Raw genomic sequence first — 17,088 nt, forward strand, 5'->3', positions numbered from 1 at the left:
GTATTAGTGGACGAAAACCCCACATTGTGTAGAAGTTAAAATTCTCATGAAAGGAAAATGTGGTGCTTCCTGCCTTTGTTTTAAAAAGTTAGGCTAAATGTAGGACATGTTTTTATGACAAAATTTAATATATATTACTATTTCACATACATTATGAAGTCATTCCAAAACTACAGAATCAACGTTTTAAATTCTCCATTATTGTGAAATCAATATCTATATATACTTAATCATTTTGCCACAGATAATGCAATCAAGTGTATAGACACAGCCTCAGAATAGAAACCCTCATTGAAATTTTGTTTCTCCCAGTGTCTTAAAAGATACTTGCACTTAGCAAGTCTAGGTTCTCAAGAGTGAAAAATTGACACTTGACAACAGGCCATCTTCCAGACATTCTCTATGACTATGGCTGGGTAAGTCAAGGCCAGAAGGGAGACTTACCTTCCTTGTCTGTGTAAACACTATCAGAGCCTCACAGGCCCCTTCTCTTCTGACCAAATCCACTTGTAATACAGCTCATAATTAGACAAGGTGCACTTGAACTCATGGCCACGGCCTCCGTATTTTAGAGTGAGGGTGAAAGAGGAGGATCCCCTTTTCACTATTTCATGAACACTTAGCCATGGTAAATAGAACCTTAACCATGTTAACACAGTGTACTTATGGGCTCAGAGGACAGTTTTATTTTGTAAAGGAGGGCATTTTGAAAAATGTGAATCTATTCTATTTTCCTTAAAAATAGGATTAAAAGCATATTTTAATTAATGTTATTTTTTCTTGCTACTTCATGAGTCCCGTGTCTTTTATGATTTGCAGAAGGTACCCCCACACAACTTTTGCAGTGTTTTTCATTTATTTCAGTACCTTAAAGAAGAAAATTAAAAGTAGATGCTATGAGGGTACTTACTTGAAATACGTGAAAATCCCCAGCGAAATCACCAAGGTGACAACCGAAACAGAATGGCCCACAATAGCCAAGTAGTACAGAACATACGCATTCTGGAATAATAACAAGAAAAAGAACAAAAAACAATTACAAAAATAAATAGGTAAATAAATGATTATAAAAATAGAACATAGTTTCTATTTTTAAATATCAGTATACACCAACAACTATTTTCTTCCTTTAAAAAAACCTACTAAAATTATAACAAATATTTCAGAGAATTAAAGTATATTGAATTATAATAAATTAGATTAACAGATTGAATATTATAAGATTAAGAATATGCATGATGTAGTTTTATGTAGAACATAAAACTGGATTTATCTGAATATTATCATTAAGTCTGAATGTGACTTTCATAAGTCAGTCATTTCACCTCTCTAGACCTCAATGGTCCTCACCTGTAAAATAATTTGGTTGGACTAGGATGATTTTTAAAGCAATTATATGCTGCTTATAAGAAACACCACTAAATACTGGGATACAGAAATATTGGATGTAAAAGGATGGGAAAAGATGACCCAGATAAACACTAACCATAAGACAATGTGTAATATTATACTAGTTCACATGTTGTCTGGAAGATATAATAATTTTAAATTTCTATGCACCTAATAATATAAATTTAAACCATAGAAAGCATAAAACAAAAAATAATACTTCATAGTAGTTGATAGAACACAGGGACAAAAAATATGCTATAGAATATTTGAAAAACATAATTAACAAATGTTACTAATTCACATATAATAAACGTTGCACCCAGCATCAGCATAATATCCATTCTTTTCAAGTGCTGACTAAATAGTCAAAGAATATTTATCCATATTGACATACACTAGTCAGTAAAGCAAATCTCAACATATTTCAAATAATTAAAATCTTAAAGAGCAACTTTACCGACCACAATACCTTTAATAAAAAGGTAACTTAAACACCCTAATATTGTTGAGAATTAAGTGATACATTTCTAAATGAGCATTGGATCAAAGAATTCGCAATGACAGGTGAAACTACCTAGAGGGAACGTTAAAGACTAAAAGGCATATATGAGAAATAAAGATGGTTGAAAATCAATTATTTAAGTTTCTGTCTAAAGGAGTTAAGACAAACAAGAAGAAAATTAAACAGAAAGAATGTAAAAGAAAGGAAATGGTAGCAATAAAAATAACTTGAACGTATAATTGAATCGATCAACAAAGACAAAACGGCTCTTAAAAAAATTAATTTCAATCCTTCCTGGGAAGGCCGATCAAGGTAAAGAAAAAAAAAAGACCAAAGAGAAAGGAAAATATATGTCCACAAAATGTGTATAACAGCATTATTCAGAATAACCGAACAGTGGAAACAATTCCAATGTCTATCAACTGGCGACTGTGGTTTTCCCATAGAGTGAAATACTATTCAACCATTAAAAGTAATGAAACACAGATATATGCTATAACATAAATGATTCTTGGAAACATTATGCTAAGTGAAAGAAGTCAGTTACAAAAGACCACTTATAATATAATACTATTAATATGAAATGTCCAGCATAGGCAACTCTATAGAGACAGGAAGCAGATTAATGGTTACCTCGAGATTCATCTGTTACTATTTGCAGCAGATATAATCTTACACATATAAAATGCAAAATAATTTATAAACTACTAAAATTAATAACTAAATTTTTCAAAATTGCTTGATATAAAAATAATAACAATTTTAATATATAAAGAAGTAGGAAAGAAAATTTCAAATATGGCATTTAATGCAATTCACAATTGCATCAAAAATCAAATGACAGAATGAATCTAAAAAAAGATGTCTGTGACTTCTACAAAGAAATCTACAAAATATTATTGAGAGATAATAAGATGAATAAATGGACATATTCTAGTCAATATTTGGAAAACAATTTTATAAAGATCTCAAACTTCTTCAAATTGATCTATACATTCAATGTAGTTATTAAGTTTCTTTGCATGTGAAAACTGATTCTGAAATTTATATTTAAATACAAAGGACAAAATATAGCAAAGATGATTTTGAAGAAGAACATAGTGAGAAGACCTACTCTATGTAGTATCATGATTTATTATAAAGCTACTGTAATCTAGCAGAGTAGTACTAGTTCAAGGAGAGACAAATAAACCTTTGGGATAAAGAGTTCAGAACCTTGTAGTGACATGTATGGTCACTCGATACTACAGAGCAATAGGAAAAATTTTTTCAATAAATGGTGCCAGGTCAGCTAAATATCAATATGGAAAAAAATGACAATTGATGACTAACTCTAATTTCGACAAATTGAAATGAACGTTCTAAAGTTGATTAGAAATCACACCTTTTGGGTGTAATTTTTGGTCACCTATAGATATAGGCTCAGGTAGATAAAGTTCTCTGGTACGTGAATGGTGAAAGTACTATAAGAAAATAATGTTAAATCTAAATTCTTTACTTATTTTGTCCTCACAGTTTTAGATTTTCCAGTGTCACCTTTTATGTTTATGATCCCCATAGGAGAGACATTTGTGGGTAGGTGGGCCTTTGGTATTCCTCGGATAATAAATGAATGAATTTTTTTCTCTATTTACTGACTGGTACCACCCCCCAAACATCTAACTTGTTTTCAGAGCTGGTTATCCTTTACTCTGTTTTGTTTGGGAGAGAAATAAACTCTAATAGTCATTGAATGAATGAAAAATACAGAGGCTCAGAGAGGACAAATAACTTTAAAGGAGGACAATGCCGTCTCTTGACTTCCAGTCTTCAGTTCCTTCCATAGTTTATGGGACCACAGTAAAACTACAAATGTAGTATAGATAAATTGGATGATTTCTGTGAAGTTCTTTAAATTCCTGGAGAAAATGTGGCATTTATGTACAAATCATCCTTGAACATTCTGATTTTTGTCAATTTTCTTATGAAGGTTCTGAGATTGAAGTACTAATTTGGCTAAAAGGCTCTTAAAACATGCAGAGTCCTTTGGTTATGTGCTTTATTGCTGGACAGAAATATATATAATATATATGTATGTTACATATATATTCCTATAAAATCATAATCAGCACTCATTCGGGAAATTCCTTAATAAGTAACATGTCAGACCTTATTAAGTAAATAGATCTCCATTAGGATGTAGACATGCATCTGATTCACAGGGGTTACTCAGCAATTTGTGAAGAGGTAACTGGCTTTGGTGCCTTCAACCTGTGCCTGTGACCAGGTATCCTCTAGTCAACTGGTTTCTAAGTTACCTGTTCATCTTTTTCATTTTTGGTTGTTGTTTGTTTTGTCTTTAATAAAAAAAAAAAAAATTTTATACTTCTACAGCTTCTCATGTGTTTTTAGCTTCCAACTTAGTAATTATTTAACATATATACATATTTTTGAAGAAAACAATAGGTTTCTTTTGTAGCTACCAGGGTTGCTTAGAGATATTCTGTGTAACTAAACACTAAGCAACTGTTTCTCCCAGCTCTGTGGGGAGAGGGGACTAGTTGTGGGTTTAGTGATCTTTTCATATTTCTGATGCTCATGAAGAAGAGAATAGGTATTTGGGTTTTTTCCATGGACTTAAATGTTTCTATGTAGAGATATTAAAGATATTTAATAGTCAATAAAGCAGATGTACTGACAAATCAGAGTGGAATTCCACTGAATATACCTAAACGGTGAAGCCCTATTCTAAGGGTTACTTTAAGGTCTGATAGTAAAACTATCATAGACTTCTCAGAGCAGAGTTGGAGGAAAATGTTAGCTTATGATTTATGAAAAAATCTGTAGTTTTGGAACTCTTCCAGAAGAAGAGAGATCTTAGAGAGGCCCTGGAAATGCTGCCCAGTGTTTGGCATCATAGGGAATCCCATCATTCGTTCCATGGACACTATTTCCCTTGTCTGATTCCATACGCTCATGGAACTCTCATTGACACTGAGTGCCAATCAAGAAGTAAAATGTCATTTCCTCTAATGCCACTTCATAGAGTCCATAGGACTTATAGGTCACTATATGATTTCCTCCTATAATATAGATTACTTTCTTGGTAGCAACCACTTTATAGTTATGCACTATTTCTGTGTACAAATAATAACATTCTCAGCAAACATCGAAGTTTGAAATAGAACCTACCTTCAGTTTCTCAGGAGTGAAAGCATTGCACATGCTATAGTTAGACCAGGTTTTATTGTTCTCGGGATGTTTAAACCATTCCCCATTTTCATCACAGTATTTTGTAGCCTTTTCTGTTAATAAAACACAACCATTATTACATCAGTATTTCAAAATACTAAGAAGGAAAAATAATAAATTAAGGCTTAAGAACCATTCCGAAGTGTTAACCACTTTATAGAAGTTCAATCAATAAATATCAGTCAATAAACATTATTGTGAATCTACTGGATTATACAGATGTTTTAATTACATAAGATGTTTTAACATGGATTGCCTCATTTTATCTTTAGCAGAGCTGTGTAAAGCAGACATTGCTATCTTCATTTTACAAATAGGTTGTAGAGAGTGAGAGAAGTTATAGAGTTTGAAAAGTCAATGGTGGGTGAGTTAGGATTTAATCCCAGGTCCCTCAGACTCCAAAGTGTTACCTACACTATACCTCATATTTTTTAACAGACATTAAACTTCTGATTTTAGAAATATGTGAAAGAGCAAGACCATACTTTTCTTCATTTATACACAATATTTATTTATTAGATTGACTGTATGAAACTGCAGGGGGTTTTCTGGGGGGTCAAATGGGTCAAATGCTGGCAATTTCATATGGTTAAATTTAATGGAACAAAAAAGTCCAAAACTAAAGGGCATATTAAGAGCAACTGCAGAACAGCTCTTTCTGCCAGTCAAGTTACCTCTAATAGAGCTGTCAAATCGAGATGAATGAAGCGTCATTTATTGGTAGGAGTCGGTAAAGATCTGAAGGATTTAGTTGGAGTTTCAGTAATGTAGTGCTGAGTGGGAAATAGGATTAAGCCCTTTCTCTTTTCACATCCCAGTTTTTCACCACCCAAAGTCACATCTTCTTTCGCCATGTATTTGACCCCCTTTATCCTTATCTACCTCCCCTGAAATCTCATTTCCATTATTTCTGTCTTGCTGGGGTAGAACTTAGGGTCTCATCCTTGAAGAAAGCACAAAAAGCATCTCCCAAACCTTGTTTCAGGAATAGACTAATTTCTCTGTTCTAATCCAAATTCCAGAAACTTTCTTGACTAGATTTGCAATCTAACTGCTGTTTTCTCTCTTAACCGATGTCTTCACTTTCAGTCTTTGGCAATTAGCCTCTTGTCATTCATGGTCAATGAGCGACAATAACCAAATAGGCTGGTTGACCCTGAAACATGGTAGAAACTCTAACCAAACAACTCTTGAAAAAAATCTTAAAGTCGAGATCGATTTTCTATTGTTCATTAAGCACAAAATAAACACTGATTCCTCCTTTCAAAATGCTGTTTCTAGTCCAGAGCAGATAATTCAAAGAAGATCTTTTGTCAAGACCCTGGCATGCCCTTCCACTGGTTGGATGTTTTAACTCTTTCTGAGGAGCCACTCCTTAAAGAACACTGAAAGAAGGAGGAAGATAAGCCCTGTAAGGTGTGGAGGGATTACTATGTTATGTTATATCACATCTTGTTAGAAGATGTATGGAGATTGAGGTGGAATGATCTGCTTGCCTTACCTGGTCCCACAGCCGATCAGATTCACCACTGAGAGGCTCTTAAACACCCTCTGCAGGCTCAGGCTCACTCTGCTCATGAATGTGTGTGTGCATGTATGTGTAATGTTTTATATATGTTTTTTCTATGCATACTTACCTATTATAAAGTTTAACTAATAAATTAAGCACAATAAGAGAGATTAACAACAATACCTAATAATAAAATAGAACAATTAAAACAATATACTGGTATAAAAGGTTTATGAGTGTGGTCTCTTTCTCAAAATGTCTTGTACTGAACTCACATTTTTACTTAAAGGAAGCACTTTATGGCTTCTTTTTGGCATATTCAAATTGCCAGTATCACAACCTTTGCACTTGGGGGCCATTATTAAGTAAAATAAGGATTGTTTGAACACAAGCACTACAATACCAAGACAGTTGGTCTGATAACTGAGATGGCTACTAAGTGACTTAAAGAGTGTGTAGGGTATACAGCAGGAATATACTGGACAAAGAGATAATTCACTTCCTGAGAATGATAGCACAAGATTATATCACACTACTGAGAATAGAATTGCTCAATTTAAAACTTATGAATTGTTTAGTTCTGGAAATTTTCCTTTATTATTTTCAGACTATAGTTGACCATGGGTAACTGAAACCACAGAAAACAAAACTGAGGATGAGAGGGTACTCCTCTAATATATATAAAAATGTTTTGAAAAGTAAAAAAAAAAATGATATTTAATGAAAAGCATTTCTATGTTACTTTTATAACCAAAGTGGACATGGTGTCACTATTTAATGTAACAGGCATTTGCTTACTGTTGGTGTTGTGTAGGACACAGAGTTAGGTATGTGATCCATTTTAATAGTATTTGTTCTAGTTTCTGAGCATATTTTAATAATCTACTGTTGGAACAGAAATCTAGTGTCTGTAGTTACTACCTTCTAATTTATTTTCCCATACACATAATGGTTTTATATCATTTTCAAGGTTATATAAAACTTCCACTGTTCATATTATACCAGCCTAGTATTCACAAACCCTAGGTCAAGCATTTGTATAAGTTATCAAAATGTGAGACAACTGAAAGTTTCTAAAAAATACATTAAAAATTTGTTTGTAGTTTTAGCAAAATTAATTTAAATGTTTAAGATTTAATATTAAATATTTAAAATATGTAAATTGTTAATTTTTATTCAAAATATAATAGAATTGATGACCAATGTGACAACTGGCAGGTCATATTACCTAAAAAATAATGACAGTTTGTAATATTCGTGCAACTGGGTAATATTTCATTTATGGTAATGCCTCAGAACATGCTAAAATGTGTAGAGTATGGTTGGGTAGATATATTTTATATCTGATTTTCTTTTCTTGACCATGGAAATTCTAAAAGCTACACACAAAATATAAAATAAAAATAAGTATTCCACCTGTTGGATCAAACTCAGGAAAATAATCTGGGCAGTGCTGCTGGGTGATGGCTCCAGCCGGCGTGTCATCCCAGCACAGCCATCCATCCCAGGTGCGGTTGCAGTATGGACCTGATGAGTTAGAAAGAAATGAACATTGCAGTTGTCAAAAACTGCAGAATCCTCAGCAGGATTTAACAGTGCATACATAGTTATTCTGGGGCTCTCCCCTTGGATGTTGAAATGTTAAAAATAATAGTAGGAGCAGCAGCAACAAAATAAAGGTATTAACTTTACCAACTACTAATGAAAGGTACATTTTTGTAGGATTTTCTCCTTTTGTTCCTCATAGACAACATGTTTTCTGTATGGAATCTTTTCTTCAAAATATTTCCTTTAAAATATCTCCAGAAATGCTTGCTACAAGAGAACTCTTGTGAAAATATACACAGTCTCACCCGTGGGTTACCTTGAAAAAAAAAACTGTATGGCTTTGGAACGTATGTATCATACCAAACACTACCTTCAAAGGGATTGCCTTGGGTGGTTCCAGTCTTAATGCAAGGGTGATGCAATTGTTCAAAATTCTTACTAAAGATGCATTTGCAGCTAGTTGGATCACATATATAATCTTATTATTTTAGAATCACACTTTATTACCAGCTAAAACAATTCTGTTTGATCATTTTATATATTTATCAATGTTAGCTTCAAGCGGTTTTTCACTGCTTTCAAAAATTAAATCTACCCTAAAACATGAAGATTTATCTTTAAAAAGATAAATCTCAAAAATAAAGTTTTAAATAATGATCAATAGCACAAAAGTTCAACCTCTCAAGATAACTAAGACTGAAGTGAAGGTTATTGTACTCACAAAAGATCAGTTTTGTGTTTCTACTGTTTCATCTGCTCCAAAGAAATGGTTTCTTTTTTGGTGGCAGAGGGGGCAAGTTGCATCTAATACCTCTATAGTTTCTTAAAAACATCGAAACTACTGCATACAGAAAAGTAACATGCATCTTTGTTATAGACTTGATTTTTTGGTTAAAGAAAAATGCCAAAAATGGGAACTAAAAATTAAAGCTAACTATTTGAAGGCAAACCATATGTAGTAATAGAGTATATTTAACCAATTTTCCCTCTTCCAAGAGTGTTGTCTTAGAATACACAAAGGTATACAAGAGATCGTTGGATCTTTTCAACTGGTTTAGAGGATGGGGAGAGAATTTAAATGGACGTAGCAATGCTTGGCAATCTTCCCTTTTGTTTTCCTCTGGGGGCTCTATAGCTAATAGAATATGCTTGGCTCTGAGAATATTTGGGCAATCACACAAAACTTTCTAGTGTCTGCCTAGGAGATATCTTTTTCTAATTTCTCTGGGAAATGGATGTAGAAAAGGAGAAGGAATAAGACGAGTTGTCAACCAAGTGACAACTAAGGAAACATATTGCCTAATCAACCCAAAAAAGATAGGGTTTTGACAGATTCTACCTCAGACAAATTCTCTGCCCACCATTTTTCAATTTCCTTTCTATTGTTTTTCTATTCCATTCCCTCGCTTAGTCCTGTATTGTTCCTGCTTGCCAAGTGTGAATACCGAGTTATTGCAGTAATTTTGTCATAAGTGCAGAAGTTGGCCAGAAAGTCTTTGGATGAACTTGAACAAAGAAACTATGTATGTCTGTTGCAGGAAATACACAAACATACCATGGTACGAAATTACTGTTAAAACTCCTGGTGTATTAAATTAAAATTAGTCAACACATATTTACCCATGGAAGAAAATAAACCTTCAATGATGTCTGAAACACATGTTTACATACATCCTTCTTTTTACCTTCTCCTTGGTATGGGGGTAACTGTTGCATTCGGTGGTAGCATTTGTTCTCTGCATTCATCATCTTCCTTCGTCCTATGACGTACAGGAATGGCTCGGACTCAAGTGTTGGAGAATAGGTGTAATTTGAAGAGGTAGGAAGAACCGGGGTTGGGTGCTGTATTAAAAACAACAACAAAAAAATCAGTTAGTTATCAAAAGTAGGGATGGGTATATACATAAGCAAATGAGGCAATAAAAAGTTTAAAAACATTTATATTTCCTTCTATAAGCAATAATTATGCATGGTCTCCATGTAAAATATTTTTGCTTTACAACTAATAAGTATTTATATTTCATCTACAAATTCTTCCTATGAAATTCATATTTGCATTTATTCCATTCACTACTGAAAATGTATAGCGCCCATACAAACTCACAGACTTCTTTATCATATAAGATTGTTTTAATTTTATTATCACTGTAAAATTTAGATGTAGACAAGGCATATAACCTGATTTCCAAAAAAATAGTAATATTAAATCAACTTTACCTTCTTTGGAACTCCTAAGAATCATGAATCATGTTATTAAAAATAGATATATTAGTGCACTAAGTAAGCCTTTTAAATTGGATTTCTTTGGCTAATTTTTCTTTGTGCTTAGATTGTTCACACTGCCCAAAGTTTACCCCATTTATTCCATAAATCAAACAAATCTGTTCTTCTAAGAGATTCTGCCTTGGATAATTGGCTTTAATCTCTTTAATTGGTTTCAGCAGCAAATGAACTATACAGGGTAATTTGTTTTTCTTGGTGAAAATAAGTGTAAATCTTAAATATTTCTCTCAGATCTTTTGAATTTTTGGTACAGCTGACATTAATTTTGTCAGTCTCTATTAATCCTCATTGCCATCATAGGTCCTGTTTATCAAAGTTGTGTGTGTGTGTGTCTAAAAAGATCACTATCTAATATATCATCTTAATTTGTGTTATATAGATGCTATGATATTTTAGTGGTGCTTGAATCTGTGATTTTTTTTATATCCATGTTCTGCATAGAGACTCTTTTGGAAAAGGCTTGCAAGCTTCAGGCTGCACTGACTTTTATTCTTCTAAAGTTAGGAATACCCCTTGTTCTCTCTATCACACCTGTTGAAATACACTTTTATTTGACTTTATTCTGTCTAAATTATTCTAACGTTGAAATTTTTTCATATGTATTGATGAAATAATAGTGTTATATACTTTTCTCTCATCCCCACAGTCACTTATTAGGTTAATCTATATAACCCAGGCTATTCATGATAGAGCCTTACTTTTCTCCAGTCTATGTCATTGTGTAGATAGGGGCATCCTGTCCTAGGAGACAGCATATCACTAAATGCTGAATAGTACAGTGCACAACACGATAAAAATCCAGAATAGAGAGAGAGAATGTTGCAAGAATAGTCAGGGACTGCTGCTGAGACAAGGGAGAATTTGAATTGAACCTTGAGTATATGTAGTATATGCATGTGCAGAGGAGAGGGATGGAGGGAAAGGAACACATATAAGTCCAGAGGTAGGAAATGACATATATGAGATATTATAAGGAAACCATCTGCCTAGAGGAGAGCATATTTGAGGGTTAGGAATAGAGTAAAGGAAAGTCAGATAATACAGGGCCCTGCAAAAACAAATACAAAGTGTTGAGACATGAAAATTTCAATAAATTTTGGCTAATATTATTAAATGTGGTAAAGTTGTAAAGAGAGAGTGTCAGTAAAATTCATGTGGAAGGCATCAGATGTCCATCAATTAGTTGAGGAGAACAGCCAGGAAGCTGAATGTATGGACTAGATCATCTCATGGCAGAACAAGAAAGAGCAACTCTCAGCATTTTATCAAATAATAAGAATGTGAAGGCATAGTTGAATAAGGAATGGAGAATAGTAATAGTCATATAGCCCAGAGATTTTAGCCTATGTAACTGGGAAAAAATGGTAGAGCTTTGAGAAAAGAGAGGTGTTGGGAAAGAAAAATCTTACTACAGGAAGAAAGTAAGTTCTCTTTTGGACTTGTTTTGGAGGTGCCAGCAAGCCATTTGAGTAGAAATCACTTGCAAACTGAAGAGGGTAAGTAATAATTACCATTATAACATTGGTATTATAACTCTAGGTGAATACTTATTATGAATATAGTTGACACTACTATTTAAATATTAAGATTATTTCTAATTTCAATTCCTCTTGAATTTGACAGAAGAAACAGAAATTAACGAGCCAAAAAAATGATTTAAAATGTACAAATTCTTTATCGATGTAGCTGAACACCCTTTTCCTTCTAGTTTAAGATTAATCAGCAAATCATTGAATTTGATGAGCCAAGCACTGTGCTAGATGCTGAAGATACAGTGCTGAATAAAAGAAGCATAGACCCTGCCCTTGTAGACCTTTCAGTTTAGCAGGAAGGTCACTATAAAATATCACAGAAAATTCTGAAAAGTAAAGAATTATCAGTAGTTAAATACTCAGATATTTCATCAAGGATTGGAATGTGATTTGGGAGTAAAAAATATTATTTTAAAGAGATTTCATGTTAAGTCTTTATTTTGGATTTTATTAGTCTAACATTTCTATGAGTGTGTGTGTGTGCACACATTTATGTGTGTATGTATTAGTAATTCAATGAAAAATCATGAAACCATGATCTTTAATGAATTGTGGTACCCTTGTAATAAAAGATATTAATGATTGGTTCAGCTTATGTATCTATTTTAGATTCTTTGTGGCTCTATTCTTAGAATCTTTAGTTGACATGATAATTATCATTTGATATATTATTTATTTCTGGGCCATTTTCTCGCCATCTTCAAATCAAATTAGAAGATGAAATATGTCATACCTAAATCTTTTCTGTCACTTATTTTAGATATTTTAGACACTAGGAACTATTTTGCTTTATTACTTCCAGAAGTATAATTCTGAATTCTATCTTTAAGTAGACTGGATAACCAATTAAGAAATGTTCTTGCACTAGTTGGAAATTCATGGAAGCCATAGGGAGGCAGTATGTGCAGATATATCAGGTGGAAAATATTATACTTCTACTTTCAATTACAGCATTATTTGGATCAATACAGTTTTAACACCAGTAATAGTGAAGATGGGACCATCTGAAAGAGTAGGTGTAGTTTATTCAGAAGACAGTAGTGTCAATCTTATCATTCTTGCAATATTGAAACAATCTCCAGTGAACTTTGTTTGGAGCCGGTTCAGTAGAGATTGTTTCAGCACTGAAGGAATGAGGAATCAGAACTTCGTTGTTAGATGAGCCATAATAATCTGAGTCCGCTTCTTGCCTGGCTCTTGTTTAAGTATTGACGATGAAATTTTTCCAGTGGTAGCTGAATGGTTCAGTGACTTTATTTTGAAAATAACATACACATTGAGGCATTCTGTTATATATAAATATATAACAGATATGATGATATAGATGTATATAAAACTATTTATATATAAATATATATAAAATATGTAATTATTTATATAGAAAATTCTTATATATAATTCCAATCATGGAATTACTATTGCTTAAAAAATACATATATACATTTCATAAAATTCATTGAATATATTAAACTTTTTGCTGATGATTTCATACAAGTAAAAATTGCTAGCAAGTTGGTATAATTTTCATCAATAAAGAAGCAAATTAGAAGCAGTAGTAATTAGATAAAAGTACCAAGTAAAGGACTTAAAAGTATTCTACTTATAAGTGTTATATTTATATGGTATGTTTGGGCTTTGTAAATAAATATATAATTTTATGCTCATATGAAGATAGAAATGAGACATTAAGAGCATATAGCATCTCTGAATGAAGATTAGTGTTCAATGCAAACATACAAGCCATCTCACATGAATCTTCAAAACAAACAAAAAAACCCCAACCTCTTAATTGTGGTCCTATGCAGCAGTTTAGCTGCCGTATATGTGATGTCACTCCTAAGAGTTCAAGTAAATGGCGCCACACATACGACCACCAAGCTGCCACCGACAGCTGTAGTCCGCAGCCGAAACACCGCTGGTTCTTTCAGGTAATAAGTACTCTGACTGCCTCCCATGTGCCAGGCACTATTCTAGGTTCTGGAGATTCAGCAGTGGACAAAACTGGCAAGGCCCCTGCCCCTAGGGAGCTTACAGTCTAGGAAGTCTCGTCCACGCTAGTCATGGAGTCCAGAGGAAAGCAATCTAATGGGAATGGTAATGTGCTCAAGCAATTTCTGCTTTGGTGGAAGACAATCAGCCTACTTTTGTGTTATGGATGATTTCTATAAGGACAGAGACAGAACAATTATAAAGCTGTTCTGTATAGAAAAAATGGTCCATCTCTGCAGTGGTCTAAATCTACTGCATTGGGACCCCTGCGAATATGCTGAAAGGAGAGAGTCCTGCTGTCCGGTACAGACAGAACTGCTCTAAGGGGAGTATGAACCCGAAATGCACAACTAAAACCAACAGGATTTCGATGTCACTGTCCTTAATAATGATCATGTATATGTTACAATTATATGTAGTTTTCAGTTACTTGTTTTTCAAAATTAGGAAGGATAAAATAGAATTTTGTAAAGTGTTAATCCTCGTTCTTCCACAGGCAATTAGATGCCTGGTTAATATCCTGTTTACTTTCTACTTAAGCAGTAGATAAAGAACAAAATTGCTGCATGTACAACAAATTCAAAGCAAATGGGAATGCAGCATAGTAGATGGGATGCTTCTCAGAAAAACCTAGGTTTTCTATGTCTTCATCATTGGTCTTGTCATTGCTATCATCATCATTACTAGCGTTTTCTGAGTGCTCACTATGTGTGCTCAGCGCTGTTTTAAGCCTATTGCTTTATTGCAAATAAGAGATAGGAAGAGAGTGGGTGGTTTTGATTTAATGTAGATGAGGCTAATGGAATGTGGTGACCCAAACTGCTACTTTAAAGTTCTTTTGGAAATCAGGTTGTTAGAATTCAATAAATACATTAGTAATGCTTTTTCACAATAATATACCTAAAAAGTGACATTTTGGAATAATTAAAATCAATGTCATTTTGTTAAAAAAATTACTTTTCTCTGAGGAATATTAATGTGGAAAATATGAGTGTGGTAGAAGAAAATTGATAGAGCAAAAATGTTTTATGGACAAATTATCCAAATCAAATATGTAATCCAAAATCAGACAGAGAAACAAACTTCTGTATGTCACAGCAAAGAGAGCATAAAACCATTTAAGTGTCCTGTGCAGTTATGTTTGCTAGTAAAGAGATGCCCACAAACCAGAAAACATTTCTGTCCATGGCTCATGCAAATACATGAAATTCTTTCAGTCTTCAAATTTTAAAATATATCAGGTAAAAGTTTTGAATAAAAGTGACCTACTTTAGTTTTTTTAACACACCAAAAATTACCTGTAGCCTTTGTAATAGAAAAGGTGAATAGATAATACTTAAACTATCTTATTATTATATGTTGGTTACTTTAGTTTTCCTTCTATCAATGTCTAATATAATTACATCTTTTATGAAATGAAATTACATAGACATATTCACAAATAGTTGATCACATAGGATTTCAGTTGACCCATGAAAAATAACAATATTAATTTATGAATAAAATATACCAATATTTCTCTATCTGTAGAATAATATGTAAGAGATGGGCATTTTACAGACAAAATAAAGTATTCTAATAGTTTCTGCTATTTCTCATTTAAATGCTTTTATTATATTTCAAATGGCATATAGCCACATGCATTTCCAAATACTGGATTACTTTTAGCAAATTATATTGTACTTTATCTAAAGGTTAAGATAATATGATAATCTAACATAATAAAATAAACTATTCTCATTATCCAAATAGATACAAAAGGGTTACATTAACAACAATTATTTCCACAAACTGTTTATTTGATGTATAACATTACAAAATAAAAATTTCTTTTAAAAATTAACATTAGTGGAATGTTAGAAATATTTTTTCTTAAAAAATGTAAAGTTTATGTAAACTTGTAAGCCTGTGACACATTAATTAACAATGGAAATCCTGAAAGCCTAGGCAAGCTTTGTTTGGGTGAGTATAATAGTATCAGATACTAAGTGATCTTTACTACCAGCTGTCACTCATTGGCCATTATTGTTCTGATGTAGATAGCATAAGGTTCAAGACAACTCCAAATTTATGTAAAATTTACTCATCTCCTTTTCATGTGCTATAAAAGTGATATGATGGTGGGTTGGCAAACCTGACACAAATAAATAGGCATTGGTAAGGTCTTCTAAGGCAATTATAGTTCTAAATACTTGCTAAATCATTTAGGAATAAACCGATGTAAAATTATGTAAAGTCAAAATGATTTAAAAGACTGAAGAGTTATGGAATGATGATGGCATGTTAGTTTTTGATAAGAAATAAATTTGAAAAATCAATAGACTGAAAGAGTTCAGATATTTTTTTAAAAAGACAGCATCCCAGAAACTATGACTCAAATCTATGTGTCTAACATGAAAAACATTTATCCAAACACATTATTAAACTTCAATGTTAATTTCCAAGATAATGAAGAAATGTCTTGAATTAATGCTAAATTTTTGTAAAAATACAAAGTTCACATTTCTGGGTAACAGTAACACTAACCTAAATCAGTATAAGTTCAGAGGGGAGATTTATTAACAAAATATTAAGAAAATGATAGTTTTGAGAAACTTAGTTTTTGTTTCTGGAGAACAATGTGTTCTACCCTTGCTAAAGCCCATTCATTCATATTCAAAACATTCCTTCCTATCTCATCATTCTTGATTGACATAGCTTAGAATCATTTTGTTTTACTTACATTTAAAAAGATGAACAGTAAGAAGCACCAGCGAGTAAAGGTGAACTTCATTTTTGTTTTTGCACACAATTTTTTAATTCCTAGAAAATATAAAAATGACAAAGACATTTAAATTAATATAGTTTTAATATTGACTATAGTCTTTCTTTTTTCTTGTCTTTCTATTTGACTTGAGGAGGATCAACATCCCAAGACATCCTAAATAACATCCATGTAAGTAAGAACATTATGTTTGTAGCTACATATTCCATTGCCCTTCTTTTTATCCAGGAGAGATTGTTGTCTGGTTGTGTTTTGAAGTCCTCTTAATGAGATATCCTGGAGCCACATTTACACATCAAGAACAAAATAAAAACTTCAGAGAATCAAGAGCAATCAT

The 17,088-nt window shown here is 32.7% G+C and overlaps 1 protein-coding gene across 1 annotated transcript in view; it reads right to left on the reverse strand.

Annotated features, from left to right (window-relative positions):
• CALCR (calcitonin receptor) overlaps positions 1–16,767 on the reverse strand; it is a 47,556-nt gene extending 30,789 nt beyond the window's left edge. The window contains exons 1-5 of the mRNA XM_036230204.1: positions 16,710–16,767; positions 9,869–10,025; positions 8,052–8,162; positions 5,066–5,178; positions 911–1,002 (exon numbers count right to left, since the gene is read on the reverse strand). Of these exons, the coding sequence (XP_036086097.1) occupies positions 911–1,002; positions 5,066–5,178; positions 8,052–8,162; positions 9,869–10,025; positions 16,710–16,760 (524 nt within the window). The 5' untranslated portion in view covers positions 16,761–16,767. The remainder of the gene's footprint in view (positions 1–910; positions 1,003–5,065; positions 5,179–8,051; positions 8,163–9,868; positions 10,026–16,709) is intronic.
• Between the last annotated feature and the right edge of the window lie 321 nt (positions 16,768–17,088).

Source organism: Rousettus aegyptiacus, unplaced genomic scaffold, assembly GCF_014176215.1.
Source record: "Rousettus aegyptiacus isolate mRouAeg1 unplaced genomic scaffold, mRouAeg1.p scaffold_m13_p_13, whole genome shotgun sequence".
NCBI lineage: Eukaryota > Metazoa > Chordata > Mammalia > Chiroptera > Pteropodidae > Rousettus > Rousettus aegyptiacus.